General features: G+C 41.7%; 1 protein-coding gene across 1 annotated transcript in view; it reads right to left on the bottom strand.

The window, feature by feature from the left end:
- Positions 1-18,244, bottom strand: part of LEMD3 (LEM domain containing 3) — a 46,530-nt gene continuing 28,286 nt past the window's right edge. Inside the window, 10 exon segments of the mRNA XM_038756497.1 lie at positions 1-2,209; positions 3,201-3,279; positions 3,359-3,464; positions 4,004-4,085; positions 6,555-6,733; positions 7,093-7,195; positions 7,320-7,421; positions 8,376-8,521; positions 8,614-8,693; positions 16,501-16,568. Of these exon segments, the coding sequence (XP_038612425.1) occupies positions 2,046-2,209; positions 3,201-3,279; positions 3,359-3,464; positions 4,004-4,085; positions 6,555-6,733; positions 7,093-7,195; positions 7,320-7,421; positions 8,376-8,521; positions 8,614-8,693; positions 16,501-16,568 (1,109 nt within the window). The 3' untranslated portion in view covers positions 1-2,045.

The following is an 18,244-nucleotide window of genomic DNA, read 5'->3' as shown; positions in this document are numbered from 1 at the left end:
AGTTTCTGTGTTTTGTGGGTTTTTGTTTTTTTTACAGGACAAGTGACAAATTACATCAAACATCTGAACTTTTCAAATGTCTAGATATTATACACATTTCCCATCTGTCTTGCAGGAAGGGATATTGGTCAGCTTAACATTTGAGGGTAAAATAAGCTGCATATGGTACATATTACAATAATAAATGTACAGTGTTTACATGAAATATATTTTAGAAGCAAGAAAGATGCAACTGCATCCAAAAGGCGACCTTTAAAAATGCCACCGCTTATTTTTACATTCACTCTTGCAACAGGTCACAAGATGGGGTCACTAAGCTCAGGTCAACAAACCACTACGATGCACATAAAATACAGCAAGATCAGTTATTTTATATATTATATATATGTACACATATATATATATATAGATTTTTTAATATTTTCACACTTTAGCATCTGAGACGTAAACTGAGAATTTAAAATGTATTCTCTTCAGGTAACAAATCCGCCATTATTCTTCATAAACATGGTGCCCACAAAAGCACAAAGGTAAGGCACAATAGGAATTTCTGTTGCAGAATATGTGCATCATGTTTACTCAACCAGAAAACGTGCATTATCTGTGCAAGTCCATGCTGCAAAACCAACACGTGTACAAAAGATGAAAATGAAAACAGCCTTAGAACCGACTTGGCTGATCGGGTGCCATTCTCGCATAGCGATATCCGGATGACTGACAACGATGGGCCGTATCAACAAGGTATTTGTCGGGCGAGTTGGCAGATTCCTACCCAACTCTACCCCGCCACGGTTTTACCGTTACCAAGTAAAACGGTAATAAAATCACTGCGCTGATACTCAAAACTTAATACTGAGGCATAAAGTAACTGCCACTCATTCAATGCCCGTACCTTCCACCTCTCATGACCCAAAATCAAAAATCTCATCAGTCCAAAAAATACACATTTTCTTGCAGAAAACCAGCCCTGCTTCCAACTTCACAGATAACTGGGTAATTACAACTTTATTAAGTTATCAATAGATTTGAGAAAAATTACACCAACTCCCAATGGTATTTTGTCACAGCCCTGGTCTTCCAATAAATACAGCTTTCCACGAGATGTTTTTCCAGTATCTGCCAATTGCTTCTTTATTGCTCACGTGAATTTGAATCCATTACAATTGGGATCAGACCTTTCACACAAAATTATAGTCAGACACTTGGTATAAAACTTAGAAAAGATATTTTTGAAACTGGTATCTAATACTTTTAGGTGTTTGGCCATTTGACCTATGCGATGGTACAGCCCAAAATATAGAAAACATTAGATTATGAATAAAATAGGAAGCTTATTCACTGCTTTAATGCAGACATCCTCACAAGACTACAGTTGCCCCCAACCAGCATTTTACACATATATACAAAAACCTGTTGAAGTGTATCTGCGTCCCTTCACACTTTACATGTAATCACTAAAGCCCGATGAATTTTTTTTTTTTGCCACGATCCAGCTCTTGCAAACGAACCTCTTACAGCAAACAGAAACCTAAGTTTAAATTGAGAAATGAACGCTCTGACCTCCGAGCCATCGGAAATTGTTATCGGTGGTTGATGATAAAAATTCACATTAGTTCAAAGTAAACTATGGAAATACCAGAAGTTTTCTCTCTGCCATGCTCTTGGATTATCAAAATACTTCTTGGTGCAATTTTTTTAAAAAAAAAGGAAAGAAAAGAAAAAAACAGAGAGGAGAAAAAGAAGCCCAACCACCATATCTGAAATGTTGAATAAATTCATTTCTCTTCATGCAAAGCTTTTAAAACACGACGGTTTATTTGAGCTCCCAAAGTTGTATGGGACAATTGTTCGAATCCCTCGCAGCGTTACCCATTCACCGCTGAGTCCCTTTTGGACAACGTCCGATTCTGGACCATTTGAAGAGACTGGTAGTCATCGTTGGAAATATTACATACAAAAAAGCGTTTAAAAAAGGAAGACGGGCAGCCCAACAGGAACTCTTTTCCTGCTGCAAATAACAGTCCTAACAGTGGTAGAAAGTCTCCTCAGGACCCTCCCTGAGGATTACTTGTGCCTGTCCGAAGACGTAGGTGGGACATGGAGTTCATATGTTTGTTGGATGGCTTCAAGGGAGTGTTGCAATTAAGAGCCTGGGGAAAGCGATGATGATATCTATCTAGCCGCAGGTATTTTACTGTTACCAACTTCCCTGTTTCGAGACAACAAAGAATGATTTAAGACCTGGTTAACTGCACAAACAGAAACTAAAATTCCCTAAAACAACACACCGGCCCCCAAACACCCCCAAAGGAACAGATTTGCTACTGCTAAAAAAAAAGGCTGCCCAAGTACACTGACGGCGGGGTTAACTTGATTGGCTTTATAGGGAATGACCCCCCAGATTCATATTCCATCGGTTCCTTGAAAATGTGGGTTTACTGTGGGATCCATTTTAAATCAAATTGATGATATTTTCTAAGCGCTTACTGTGTGCATGGCAGTGTACTAGGTGCATGGGAGAGCGCAATACAACACAGTTTGTTGACAGGTTCAATGCGTACCACAAATTTACAGTCTAGAGGGGGAAGGCTAACTTGTTGGCTTCCAGTTTCTGACATGATGACCAAGATCTAGAGGAAATTACCTAACGCCCTCTCCCCGTGTCCCTTTCCCTCCATTTTCCTTGGGGCCTTTGATGCCCCTAGGCTCCACAACCTCTGTGGCCACCCTCCCCTCCTGGGTCCTTGCTTAGTCCGCCCCTGCCCCCCGGGCACTGAATCCCTGGAGGGGAAAACTGGACAGGAGGCCCGGAGGATGGACATTCCTGGGTTCCCTCCCTCCCCCAGGGATTAACCCTGGCCTCTGCGTGCTACAGACAAGCGGGACCTGGGAGCAACACCCTTCCCCACCACTGCCCCCAATCTGGGGTTTTCCTTCAGAAAAAGGAGGTCGTTGGGGACAGGTGAGGGAGGGAGAGCCTGGAGGGGGAAGAAGATTTAGCAGAAAAGGGGAGAGTGGAAAGTGAACGGCTGGAAGGGAGGGAAGGGTCCAGAGGGAATTGAATTCCCTGCACCGAGCGGACACAGCTTTTGGATTCTGGGTCGCGTCAGCCGTTGGGGTGGATTTTCAGGTACTGCTGTTTGGAACCGTCTTGGTACGCCTAGACCCAGACTTCGATTAAAATCGCTCAAGTTTCTTACCATCAAACCACGAACCATGCAATGCCTTAAAAGCCTTCCCGGCATATTCCGGAGATAGACATTTAACATACACGCAGCCCTGTGTGGACAAGATCGCTCATGTCAGATTGACTTCAGCAAATCCAAATGCGTACGGGGAATAATGAAAACAAACCTACCTCACGTGAATTTTTGTCTACGGCGATGTGGACAATGCCATCGTTATCACTGCATTTCTCTAAAATTGCTTCTTGAATTGCCAAATGCCAGTGATCCCCTATTTCCCTAAAGACAAAAAAAAAAAAAGAAAAGAACATTCCTTTTTACCTACGATGAACCGTTACATAGGAAAACATACCCTTAATGAAAATACATCCCCACAAATAGATTAGTAACTTTAATTATGGAAGCAGTAGGCAAAAGGAAGTTCAATTAAACGGTCAGTATTGACCCTAATCTTCCCAAACTAGCTGGTACAGGATCAGGTAATTCCATTTAGGCGAATAAAATAAACATTATATACAACTGGGTAGTATATTAATATGCTGGATAGACTTGTTAGTAAAAATGACAATATAAAGCGAGGAGAACTGAGATTTTGTGTATATAAACACATAAGATTCGGAAGTGGGTTGCAGCTATGAGATAAGGAATGGAAACAGACTTTCAACAACTATGGCATCTCCAGAACAATACTCCTAGAAATACCAGAATTTTAAAATATCCCTCCCCTGCCCCCCAAGCCCCAGTGCTGACTTAGTAATTAATTCTGAAGTACTTGGAATAAATGGCAATTATGTGATCTCTTTAATTGCTGTACTTACATAACTGGATCAAACATATTTCGAATCTTTAGACATGGCGTCAAACTATTGGGTGGTGAATTTCTTCTATCTAAGTGAAATGCTACAAAACAAAGCAGTTTAATAACAGTTTGTGGTTATGCCATTTTAGTTGACAAAGTCACACTTCGCAGATTTTATATTCCCTAAGCATGAATTCAATTTCACTCTACCTCAAAGTGAGTAATCTGGACACTGTGGAACACCCGAAGTCAAAATTTTAAACTTCAAAGTTTAAAAAGCAAATGTGTTCAAATTCAGAGAAATTGTGGGCAGAGAATGTCTCTGTTTACTGTCCTCTCCCAAGCGCTTAGTACAGTGCTCTGAACACATTAAGTGCTCAATTAATCCGACTGACTGACTGAAAGCTCTGATCAGGTCCCGGCTAGCCTGGTGCATGAGCCTCCTCGCTGGTCAGATGGCCTCCAGCCCCTCCCACCTCAAGTCTAAATGACACGCTGCGGCACGGCCAACCCGCCTGAAGCGTCCTTCAGCCCACAACTCACCTCAAACCCGCCCTCTGCCTCTCCACATCCCACGAAAACTTCTTACGATCAGCTGCAGGGCTCTCTGCCGCTTACGCCCACCTGACCCCTCTGCTCTCAGCCCTTATTATTCCTCAATCTGCGGGCTTCACGCCTCCCAAGCCAACCTGCTAGCTGTGACTTGCCCTCGACTAGAACACATCCGTCTCCTCGCTCCCGCAGTTCCCCTGGCATGGAACTCCCTCCTCACATCTGATAGATAACAGCCCTCCCCACATTCAAATCACTCAAACACGCACCTCGGCCAACAAGCTTTCCATCCTTCGGTCAGTCGATCACATTTATCGAGCGCCTACTGTGTGCAGAGCACTGTACTGAGCGCTTGGGAGAATGCGCTGCAACAGAATTGGTAGACAAGTTCCTTGCCTACAATGCTGCTGTCCCAAAACCAGAGCCCGATCACCCTTTCAGTCAATGTAAGCACTTCTGAACTTTCTTTCATCCTCTTTAGGACTTTTGTATTTATGTCCTCTAGACTGTAAGCTTGTTGTGCGTAAGAACGTGTCTTACTCTCCCAAGCACCAAGTACACTACTCTGCTCACAGTAAGTGCTCAATACAGAGAGAAGCAGCAAGATCTAGTGGATAAAGCACAGGCCTAGGAGAAGACCTGGGTTCTAATCCCGGCTCCTACACTCGTCGCCGTGTGACCGTGAGCAAGTCGTTTCACTTCTCCAGGCTTCAATTCCTTCATCTGGAAAATGGGGGTTAACACTGAGAGCCCCAGGCGGAACACGGATTGGGTCCAACCTGATTAGCTTGTCCGGATCCCAGTACTTAGAAAGTGCTTAACAGATGGCATAAAAAAAAATTAAAAAATAAGCACTAGTTGATTGATTGAACCCTGTTCAAATTATTTATTTTGACTAGTGTAGTTATAAATACTTTTACGTCTGTCTTCCCGGTTCAAATGTAAGCTCACTGGGGAAAAGAAATGTGTTCTTTCCAAGCCCTTAATACAATGCAACGCTCCAACTGGGTGCTCTCCAGACTTTAAGCTAATTGTGGGCAGGGAATGGGTCTGTTAGTTTCTACACTGTATTCTCCCAAATGCTTAGTACAGTGCTATGCACACAGTAAGTGCTCAAATACGAAATGACTCAACAAATACTACTGTTACTAAAATCTTTCAACCCCAAGTTTGTTTCTCAACTGGAGATCGGTAAGCCTTATAAGGCTATAAACGAAACAGCTCTCCCTATTTTTCCCTAGATGGTAAAGCCCTTTGATTTTTTCTTTTTACTAATCATTACTTATGCAAGGACGGTCATTCCTGCTATAATGCGGTAATTGCACTCTTAAAAACCCCAGTGTTCTCCAAAAATGGCAGTGCATCAACCACTGCTTCAGTAGGAAATAATGGGGGTGGTGGAAGGAGGTTAAAAAATAGTTGAAATAGTACCAAGTGGGGGTCAGTGAGTGTGTGCAAAACAAAAAAATTCCTCCCAAGCCTGGTTCAAGCCATCTGCCCTCGGAGGATGCCATGGTGATTCTTGGACACTGAATCGGTAATACTTTAGGATTACACACGGAACTAATTGTAACAGTTTAAAGTTCACTTATTCCATGCTTACTGAAAAAAGTGAAGTTAAAAGCAGTTACAATTAGTTCCCTATCCGATGCTAACAGACCAGTGTTACAGAACTAGCATAGGTAGCAAACTAGGATTATAAAACTACGTGTTTACAGCGAATTAGTATTATAGAACTAGGATTACGGTATTATAGAACAGCATTATCAGACCTATCTGCTGCAGGTTATGATCAATTCCCGGCCACCGAATTGCACTAGGGTATCCTAATTCCTCAGGGTTCTAGTCAAATGGCGGATTTCAAAAGTCACGCTGTAGTGGGAATGACTTTCGGATCCTCCGAGTCAAGAAACCCATTCCGAACTGGCAGCGAATCCGTTCACATTGAACCAGCCCGACCCTCTCAGAGATGCTCTCTAATTGTCGGAACGGAAAAGACGAACTGAACAGTTGCCTACCTTGGCCTTGCCAAACTTTGGATGGTATCACTAAAATTTTGTCACACGATGCGGATGGCTGTATCCACCTCCAGACCAAGAAATCCACACCACCTATTCTTCGCGTCTCGGTACGAACTCTGGATTCGTTTGCGGCCAGGAAGTCGACGGCTCGATCCCAGATTTTCTTCATTTTTTTCCTACAATACGAAAGAAGATGAAAACTAGTTCCACCAAACCGAAACGGCACACAGTAAGCGCTTAATACTGTTACTACCACCACGCAGATCTCTAGCAGCCACCCTATTGCCAAAAGTGTACAACTCAGTAAACGGACTATCTCGAGGATGGCTAATTTCAAGGCTGCACGAAAATATCCCGGACCATTATTTCCCCCAACACACACAGTGTTTTGAACTGTGTTTAGACTGTGAGCCCACTGTTGGATAGGGACTGTCTCTATATGTTGCCAATTTGTACTTCCCAAGCGCTTAGTACAGTGCTCTGCACATAGTAAGCGCTCAATAAATACGATTGATGATGATGATGATGACCATACCTGTCCTGGGGCTGTATTAAGGAATCTTGCACGTGTGGAATAGGCATGTACGGCTGCAGGTCTCTATTTTCCTGACAGGCTTCGTTATGACTTCGCAAAACATCTGGAAGCCCAATAACAAACAGCTGTTATGGCTCTCTGCTAAATTATTTTCTCAAAACGAGATTTCTGCCATATTTACTAGTCAAAAAAAAAAGAGTACTAGAGTCTATTAGATAATTTCATACCTATAATTTTAACGACCATATCATACATTTGCCTAGTTTCCTCCTCTTCTTTTGTCCAACGGTATTTCATGTAACGTAGCACTACACAAACCATTACTATACCTGAAATAAATATTGCGCATTTTAAAAATAATGATTGCTTAGAAACTTGTAAATCTTAGTACTAGTAAGGCTTACAGCTGGCAAGGAGTTTTAAGACACTTCGAAATACTACTTTAACAACAGTAATTCAAATCGCTTACAAAAATGGTCAGTTTTATTTTTAAAATTCCCCGGTTCATCACAAAATAACTACAGAATGAAATAAGGAGACTTTCTTCGCTTATTGGAATGCTTATCCATTTACATTTCCTCCTGTACTTTCTACATTTCACAACAGGTTTTATTCTACAGAGCCACAATAAAGACTTTTCCCTGGCAAAAGGAATACAGATCTAAATATACCACATATCTAAATTTACCCACAGATCTAAATCTATCCACAAACCTGTGCCCATTATCTTCCTCAAATAGCAAACTCATTTTACAGCACTCCAGAAGAGTGAGTCATTAAAAAAAAAAGGGGGGGGGGGGGAGAACAGAGGAGTGAAAAAGCCATGATAGACAAAAGGAAAAAGGAGTGTCTTAACAAAAAAGACTGACTCAAAATATGGGTTTTCATAACATTTGTCACCCCAAATGAAATATACTCCGAATAAAATGGTATAAAGAAATTGAATGCAGTTATTGCCTTCACTGTTCTAAAATTTTTTCCAGTTCTCTTTTCTGTCACTGTCTTCTTAGAGGTTCATGACATTTTCCCACTTATTAATCTCTTGACAAGGCATCTGTCAAGATTCAAAGCTCACAAGCCTTCTAAGACTAATACCAATTTTCTTTTTAAAAAGTCAGTTTGAGAAATTCAGAGCTTTAAGTAGAAGCCCTTGATAAGCAGTTGATACAGCTGAAATATTTAATCTCCAAACCAAAAATTCAGCATTGTGCAAAATTTCTACAAAATTTTCGCCCTCCCATACAATTAACCGGGATGTCTTTTAATAAATACACTGCACTTACCTAAGCATAGTAACAATAACCTGTGAGTTACAGTAATAAACGCACGTCGAAAGCGACACCAGAAAGACATCTGAGGTCTGGTAGACTGCAAGAATTGCACATCTGTTATATTTTTCAATTCCTCACCGGTGCCATTACCAATACACCTATTTAAAACGATACAGAAAGGTAGTTAACCTAAGGCCAAGCCGTTTCCTGATACTCCGAAAGACGAAAATAAAACAAATTAATCATTTACCTTATGCCAACATCTTGCCCATTTTCTAAAATCCACTTCAGGGAGGTGTTAAATACATCTTCGTATTCAGGGCCTAAATTCTACCAGCAAAATAAACAGAATAAAATTTCCAAATTTCCCGGTAACCGGATTCTTGCTTCAGTTAGAACTGGGTCAGCAAGATGAAGAAACTCACTTCCAACTGTTCTCCATGAATACTGAGAAAACGGAGCACGTGTCCTTAAACTAAAGCACAAACCGATTCGGTTGGATCTTGGGAATAACTTCTCCAAAATCAGGATGATAAAACACTGAAATAAGCTACCAAGCGAGGGTGTGCTGGGTTGTGTCTTCCGTTCCTACAGAGCTTTAAGAATAGGTAGTTTAATCTTTCACCCATCTGAAGGCAGATAATTGGTCTGGATGATCTATAGATTGATTTTGTAGCCATTCTGCACAATTAAGTAGGTGCCGTTCCGTCCTCTACAGTGGGAGCACAATGGTGTGTTCTAACTTTGCACTTTCCTATCACATTCTATCATCATCATCATCAATCGCATTTATTGAGCGCTTACTGTGTGCAGAGCACTGTACTAAGCGCTTGGGAAGTACAAGTTGGCAACATATAGAGACAGTCCCTACCCAACAGTGGGCTCACAGTCTAAAAACTATCTAACAACTCTGAGAAGCAGCGTGGCCTATAGTGGAAAGAGCACGGGCCCAGGAGTCAAAGGACCTGGGTTTTTATCACAGCGCCGCCACTTATCTGCTGTGTGACCTTGGGCAGGGCACAACTCCTCTGTGCCTCAGTTTCCTTATCTGTAAAATGGGAATTAAGACTGTGAGCCTCATGTGGGACAGTCAGATAACCTTGTATCTGACCCAGTGCTTAGTACAGTGTCTGGCACGTAGTAAGCACTAAAATACCACAATCATTATCATGATTAACTTTAGAATACATCAGTGTGCAATGAAAGACCCTTAGCTGGATCATACGACTGTCCCACTCAAGTTTTTCCCATTTGCATCTAAAAAAAAAAAAACATCTTTCAAGCACATGGTCATTTAAAAAACGTCAATAATAATAACGATGGCATTTGTTAAGAGCTTACTAAGTGCCAAGCACTGTTCTAAGCGCCAAGCACTGTTCTAAGCGCTGGGGGGGATACAAGGTAATCAGGCTGTCCCACATGGGGCTCACAGTCTTAATCTCCATTTTACAGATGAGGTAACTGAGGCACAGGGAAGTTAAGTGACTTGCCCAAAGTCACACAGCTGACAAGTGGCGGAGCCGGAATTAGAACCCATGACCTCTGACTCCCAAGCCCGGGCTCTTTCCACTGAGCCATGCTGCTTCTCTGTCTCCATGCCCCGCATCTTTCAGCCAGTATTCTATTTAAGACAGAAAAGTCCCTCTGATTATTATAAATTATGTATTTATATTAACGTCTGTCTCCCCCTCTAGGCTGTAAACTCCTTGTGGGCAGGGAACGTATCCACTGTATTGTATTCTCCGAAGCACGTAGAACATTGCCCCGCACACGGTAAACTCTCAATAAACACCAAAGATGATGATCCAGTCCCACCCATTGTTACTCAGATTTTAGAATAGTCTTGCTAAAAGCCTTTTGAAAACTGAAATAATTTAAGTATACAGTTTTCAGAATACACACCCAAACTTTCTGGATGTCCACAGTGGATTACCGCAACACCCTTTTTTAGCAGGCTAAATTTAAAGGAAAACCAGAAGTTTGCAGCATGCACAGATGACAGCACCCCAATTTCAAAGTGATGTGAACATCTACCTTCCCTATGGCATTTAACTTTCCATCTCTGTGCTACTATAATTAAGGCCAAACTAGGGCCAATCGATGGTATTTACTGAGCACTTTACGGTGGGCAGGGCACTGTACTAAGCGCTTGGGAAAGTACAATACGATAGCGATAGTAGGTGCGATCACTGTCAAGGATCTCACAGTCTACAGTCCTATTGAAGAAAACTTCCAAATTCTAACTAAATAACCGCGAGTGAGATAGGGGAGGGGTTGTTTTTATTTATGGCCCTGGTGGAATGAAATTCCAGTTGCTGCTAGAAGAGTCAACCAAAACTTTGGCCTTTCTGGAGGGAGGACCAAAACCCAAGGCTGTGGAATCATTTATAGCTCCGAAATAAAGCTTGCAGAAAATCTAAATGGTAGGACATAATTGTATCATTCGAGCCATTTAAAAAATCTAGTAAAATGTGCCAAATTTCAGTCTAATCTCTAAATACTTATGAGGGAGGGCCTAGTAAATAGTCAGACTGCCATTCATTATTACATTCTACAAAATAAGACCTCCACTCTTTTCACTTCTCCATCTTGAAAAATAACGATAGTCTCCACGTCTCTCTACTTCTATGCACGACAGAATAGTCCCTCCAATCCTACCCATGATTGGAAAGGTTTTGCCCAAAACCTTTTGAAAACTGAAAAATACTTAAATTGCTAAAAAACAATTCCAACTTTTCCCACACTACTACTAAATAAAAATTGAAATAGTCACTTTAATATATTTCATCCACAAGATTAAGAAATGACTCTACGTGGAAAAAAATGAAGATTGCTGAAACTATATGCATGGGAAAGTTTGCTCCATTAAAGCTGATTGCCTAAATCAACACAGCAATTATTTCAGATTTCCACTCTTCAAACATCAAAGTTCACCCCTTTTCTGCCTCCGCTTTCTAAATATTCACCTCTACAGAGTAGATTTCACAGTAGAGCTGAAATGTATATTTCAGACTAATGAGTCATTCAAAAATACTTAAAAAAAAATTTCTGACTGGGTTTGGTAGTTAGAATTAATAATATTCCCACGTTTTAAAATGTGCATTGCTAAGTATTAAACTGCTCTCAATACAAATTAGAAAAATCCAAATGCATATCTGGACACATCAAAAGATCAGAAATTTTACACATTACATTTTTAAAAAAATCATTCTAACTAGCATCAGTTACAATTAACAGAAAGGACAAGAAAGAAAGCATTTTGCTTTGAGGTCAACAAAAAAAGGAGGAAGGGACGTGGAGAAGAAAATAACTTTTCATATTTCCTACTTCCTCATCTACTGTTATTTGATTTTTACTTGGCCAATTTCAGAAATAATAGATCGCAATTCCCCTTGTAATAATAATAATAATGGCATTTATTAAGTGCTTACTATGTGCAAAGCAGTGTTCTAAGCGCTGGGGAGGTTACAAAGTGATCAGGTTGTCCCACATGTGGCTCACAGTCTTAATCCCCATTTTACAGATGAGGTAACTGAGGCACAGAGAAGTTAAGTGACTTGCCCAAAGTCACACAGCTGACAACTGGTGGAGCCAGGATTTGAACCCATGACCTCTGACTCCAAAGCCCGTGCTCTTTCCACTGAGCCACGCTGCTTCGTATTAAATACGAATTTAATAACTCTCAAAAATCAATCTGCTATTTAGCCACTCCTTAAAGACATAATAGAAACATACCTCGAAAGTGATACTACTTAAAATAGTCTTTCAACTACTGCATTGCAACTAAGCAATATTTTTGTGCAGCAACTCTGGACATTTTTAGTATCGGCTCCTGGGAATTCATTTTCTCTAGCCAGCGAGGGAATCGCACAGCCTTATGACTGCACTTTGACCAGGTGCCTTCTCAAATCTAACAGGTGAAAAGTTTCCATGTCCTTTCCTTTGAATTGCCTAATAAGGAAATGAGTGAGAGATGACTAATACTACCTAATTAATAACTCAGTAATGCCAAGTATTCCCTCTTTCACTAGAGCCTAATACGGTGCTCAACACTCAATAAAATCCTATGGCTACAGTGGAGGTGTTTGGCTGAGATACCAAGGAGCTATAAGTGGATAACAAGGACAGAAAAAGAGGATAGGAGGGAATTACGAAATGGTACTATAAGAAAGGAATATAAATTCTAAGAGAGGATGGGCTGGTAAGTTATTAGGCGAGGCTGCTGAGCTTCTGAACACATGGATCCCGGCTCCACCAATTGTCAGCTGTGTGACTTGGGGCGAGTCACTTAACTTCTCTGTGCTTCAGTTACCTCATCTGTAAAATGGGGATGAAGACTGTGAGCCCCATGTGGGACAATCTGATCACCTTGTATCCTCTCCAGTGCTTAGCACTTAGTAAGTGCTTAACAAATGCCACCATTATTATTATTATTATTATTATTATTATTATTATTACTATGGATACATTTGAAATATCGGTTGTCGTACTGCTGTAAATTAGCCATGCTTAATTAAAAAGCCAACCTTCTGCCTCAATGTTGAAAGTACTGAAGAGTACTGAAGTACAGCTGAAGAGTCAATAGCTAAATGTCTACGACCAGCCTCTCAAATCAGGTAAAGATGAAATGCCTCTGCAGGTCTCATTTGCGGTTTTATGTCTCCCGAAGAATCCACGGGCTATATCGATCGACAAAATTTATTGAGGGTTTACCATGTGAAAAGCACTGTCGTACACACTTGGAAAAATATAATACAACAGTTGACAAACTTGAACCCTATTCACAAAGAGCCTGTGTCTGGCAGGGGGAGACTGACATTAAAATAAATTACAGATAAGGGAAGCAGTAGAGTATAAAGATGTGTAGAAGTGCTATGAGGCTGCGGTGAGAATCAAAGTGCTCAAGGGAGTCACAGCCAAGCGCACAGTCCATTCACAGGGGAGGGTGCATGGGAGAAATGAGGGCTTTGTTTGAAGAAACAAGAAAAGGAGGAAACTTAAGAGTTAAGAGAAATATTGCATGTTAAATCAAATTTGACTCTCTAGTTCTTCTAACTTGAAGGCTAAAAATGTTCTTCATGGTTCCTAATGTTCATTGCCATGGTATACAACTGATAGGGGTGGGCTGGGGTGTTAATTTCAAGGATTGCAAACTCCAGGAGGGCATGGAAAGTGCTTTTTACTTCCTTTCACTCCACCAACCACTTAGCACATAAAATGGTGATATAGACTGTGCTCATTAAACACTACTGATTGATTGGGTTACTTAGCCTCATCTGGAAAATGGGAATTAAGACTGTGAGCCTCTTATGGGGTAGGGACTGTCCCCATCCTCATTACCTTGGATCTCCCCCAGCGCTTAGAACAGTGCTTGACACATAGTAAGTACTTAACAAGTCCTTTCTTCCTCCACCCCCACCCCCACCCTACCTCCTTTCCCTCCCCACAGCACCTGTATATATGTTTGTACAGATATATTACTCTATTTATTTTACTTGTACATATTTACTCTTCTATTTATTTTGTTAATGATGTGCAGCTAACTTTATTTCTATTTATTGTGATGACTTGACACCCGTCCACATGTTTTGTTTTATTGCCTGTCTCCCCCTTCTAGACTGTGAGCCCGTTGTTGGGTAGGGACCGTCTCTCTATGTTGGCGACTTGTACTTCCCAAGCGCTTAGTACAGTGCTCTGCACACAGTAAATGCTCAATAACTATGATTGATTGATTGATTAGCCTGAAACAGTATACAATACAGGGAACCAACATGAAAATGAAGCACTAAGATTCGCCACTAGGGGGACCTATTCACTTTTAAAATCCAGCTATAATGTGCATTAGAGTCATTCATTCATTCACTCATATTTATTGAGCGCTTACTGTGTGCAGAGCACTGTACTAAGCACCTATATCCACCGATAAATCCTATTTATTGAGCACTTACTGAGTGCACAACACTGTATTAATTGCATGGGAGCGCAATGTAACCGACGCAATCCCTGCCCACAACGAGTTTACAGGCTAGAGGGGAAGACATTACAATTAAATAAATTCATTCATTCATTCAATCATATTTATCAATCAATCAATTGTATTTATTGAGCGCTTACTGTGTGCAGAGCACTGTACTAAGCGCTTGGGAAGTACAAGTTGGCAACATATGGAGGCAGTCCCTACCCAACAGTGGGCTCACAGTCTACAAGGGGGGGGAGACAGACAACAAAACATAAAAATAAATAAATGAATAAATTAATTAAGAGTAGGTACACAAGTGTAATGGGGCTGGGACTGTGGGTGAATAAAGGGGAGCAGGTCAGGGTGATGAAGAAGGGAGTGGGAGAAAAGGAAAGGAAGGCCTACTCAGGGAACCCACTTGGAAATGTGCCCTCACTAAGGCTCTGAGGCAGGGGGAAGAGTAATTGTTGGAAAAGAAAAGGATGGGCGTTTCAGGCCAGAAGCAGGATGTGGGCAAGAGGCTGACGGCGACAGAGACGAGACGGAGGCAGAGTGCCTTGGTTGGCGGTAGAAGAATGCAGTGTGTGGGCTGGGTTGTTGCAGGAGAGTAACGAGGTGAGATAGGGGGAAAAGGGGACTGAGCGCTTTAAAGCTGACATCGAGGAATTTGAGGCGGGGGTGGATGAGTAAGGATCTGAAGTGTCCAGCAGGTCCCTAATTCTTGCCAGAGCAATGGTGATTTAAGATAGGATGGGTGAGCTGGGAGATGAAGGTGGGTGTGGATGGGATAAAACGGAGGGGTTCTGGGAGAGAGGCTAGTGTGGTAGATGATGGGGCACTTGAGAGAAGAAGTATGAAAGGAAGAATGAGGCCCACAGAAACAAAACACGTTAATACCCCTGGATTTACAATCCAAATAATCTCATGGTGAAGAATGACCCGATGGACTCTAGAAGAAAAAGCACATCTCCTTACAGTCATTCCATAACTCTTCTGGGTTTTTTTTTTTTGCATTCACTTATCAATCCTCAAAGTGATGTCACTGTTTTGAAGTTGTCTCCCCTCATCATTTGCCTCTGCTCCTCTAGACTGTAAGTTCATCATGGGCAGAATGTGTCTGCTGATTATTGTATTGTATGCTCTCCAGAGCTTAGTACAGTGCTCTGCGCACAGTAAGCACTCAATAAATACGACTGACTACACATGACTGACTGTCACTGAGGCTCAGGAAGCAGACGCCGGTGGCTAAACCTGGAATGCGTAGACCAACTTAGTTATAGTGTACTCCCCAATCTCTCAGACAGTGCTCTGAACAAGATAAGTGCTCAATGAACCCAAATGATTGTTTGATAGGCCTAGGAAGCCTTGAAATTGTTGTAATCCTCTCTCCTCTGGGCCCCGAGAGACACTTCAATGAACTCAAAGTGTCCAGATTGTCCCGAGTTCAAGAGCGACTCCCACAAACCTACAATTACTGGACCCGCTCTGAATTTCACAACTCTGGAAATCAACCCGCCCGTCCACTTCTTTCCCAGGCCACACGTCTTCCTGCCACCGTTACCCATCACCGCTTCAAACAGAAATACCTCACCGTCGGGTTTTAAAGCACTCAAATCACCTTGTCCCCTATTTCACCTCACTGCTCTCCTTACTACCCCCCAAGCCTGCACAATTCGCTCCTCTAAATGCCAACCTTCTCACTCGATCTCGTCTATATCACCACTGACCTTTCTCCCATGCCCTGCCCCTGGCCTGGAACGCTCCCCCTCTTCATATCCGTCAGATGATCAATCTCCCCACCTTCAAAGCCTTATTAAAAGCCACATCTCCTCCAAGAGGGCTTCCCAGACTAAGCTCTCATTTCCTCGTCTCCCACTCCCTTCTGCGGAGCCCTTCCAATTGGATTTGTATCCTCTGGCCCCACAGCTCTTATGTACATATCTGTAATTTGCTGATGCATATTATAGTCTGTCTTCCCCTCTAGATTGTAAGTTGTTGTGGGCAGGGAAAGTGCCTACCAACTGTTATACTCTACTCTCCCTAGTAGAGTAATACAGAGCTCTGCACACAGTAAGCCCTTGATATATAAGATTGATTGCCACTGCGACTGCTGTGGTGATTACTCGGGAAAACCTTAAATAAGAGAATGGCTATAAAAGTCAAAGTTTACTTGCTTACTTTTAAATACGCAGTTGCTTCCTGGATGGAAAGTCTTTTCTGGACAGAATTGCCACACGCATGGTCTCCTGTAAAGATTAAATTCAGCCATTTTATTACACAAGTACAAGGAAACCACACTATTGTTATTATCATTATTATTAGCAATAATAATGATAATAACAATAATGATGATAATAATTGTGGTATTTGTTAAGCGCTTACGATGTTTCAGGCACTGTTCTAAGCGTTGGGGTAGATACTAGATAATCAGGTTGGACACAGCCCCTGTCCCATAGAGGGCTCACAGTTCTAATCCCCATTCTACAGATGAGGGAACTGAGGCCCAGAGAAATGAACTCACCTGCCAAGGTCACACAGAAAACAAGTGGCAGAGTCAGGATTAGAGCCCAGGTCCTTCTGATTCCCAGGCCCAAGCTCCATCCACTAGACTACAGTACATAGTTCCTACAAAATCCTTTAAATAGAAAGCTCAGAAGTAATACTGTTCATTCTGCAATCACTACCCTACAAAGATGATCATTAATGTTTTTCACAGGACAACTTCCTGAACAATTAACAAGACACTAAAGATAATATATACAAAATATATACCATTTTAAGTATCTCATTATATTTATGAAATACATATATAGGTGCATACACACCATATACTCAACTTAAATTATTTGCTAAATGCAGAAGCTCTGAAAATTTGACTGGCTCTAGTTCTCAAGCCGAAATCAAGCTTTTCCACTGGTATTTCAGATAAAAGAGAAGAATGTGACATAGCAAGTCTACGTTTATATATATATATATAAAACAGGTAACAATCAACTGTATTTACTGAGCGCTTACTACGTGCAGAGCACTGTACTAAGTGGTTGGGAGAGTTACAAATGATAAAACTGAATCAATAAAAAGTTCTCTGCCCATAACAAGCTTCCAGTCTAGAGGCGGAGACAGACGAGATAAATAATTTATATCATTTAAAAATGTATACTTAAGTGCTGTGGGGTTGAGGGTGAGGTGAATACCAAATGCCCAAACGTCACAAATCCAAAGGCAAGGAAGACACAGAAGGGAGAGCGAGCCAGGGAAGAGAGGACTTAATCAGGGAAGGTCTCTTGGAGGAGATGTAATCTTAATAATGCTTTGAAGGTGAGGAGAGTGGTGGTCTGGCATATATGGGGGCAGGGTGGGAGTACCAGGGGAGGGGGGTGGGACAGGGGTAAGCAAAGAGACAGATGAGATTGGGGTATAATGAATAAACTAGCAGTAGAGAAGCAGTCTGTGTGGGCCAGGTTGATATAGGCCACCACTGAGGAAAGGAAGGACGGGTGGGGCGATCTGATTAAGTGTTTGAAAGCCGATGGTAACGAGTTTCAGTTTGATGTGGAGGAGAATGGGCAGCCATTGGAGGTTCTTGAGGATTGGAGAGACATGGACTGAACTTTCTTTTTTTTTTTCTTTTTTTAAATAGGAAAATGCTCCGGGCAGCAGAGTGAATTGCGGAGTGGACTGGGGAGAGACAGAAGGCCAGAAGGTCAGTGAGGAGGCAGATGCAGCAGTCAAGGATAGGGTAAGTGTTTGGATCAGTGCTTGGATCAGCATGGTAGCAATTTGGACGGAGAAGGAAGGATGCATTTTAACAAATGCTGTGAAGGTAGAACCGGCAGGATTTGGTGACAAGTTGAAAATGTGAGTGGAATGAGAGATGAGTCCAAATGTTATCCAAATTTTTCACTTTATCCGACGTATTTTG

The sequence above is a fragment of the Tachyglossus aculeatus genome, chromosome 14 (assembly GCF_015852505.1).
Source record: "Tachyglossus aculeatus isolate mTacAcu1 chromosome 14, mTacAcu1.pri, whole genome shotgun sequence".
NCBI lineage: Eukaryota > Metazoa > Chordata > Mammalia > Monotremata > Tachyglossidae > Tachyglossus > Tachyglossus aculeatus.
Note: the sequence above shows the minus strand (reverse complement) of the source record. Positions and strands in the feature narration are given on the sequence as shown.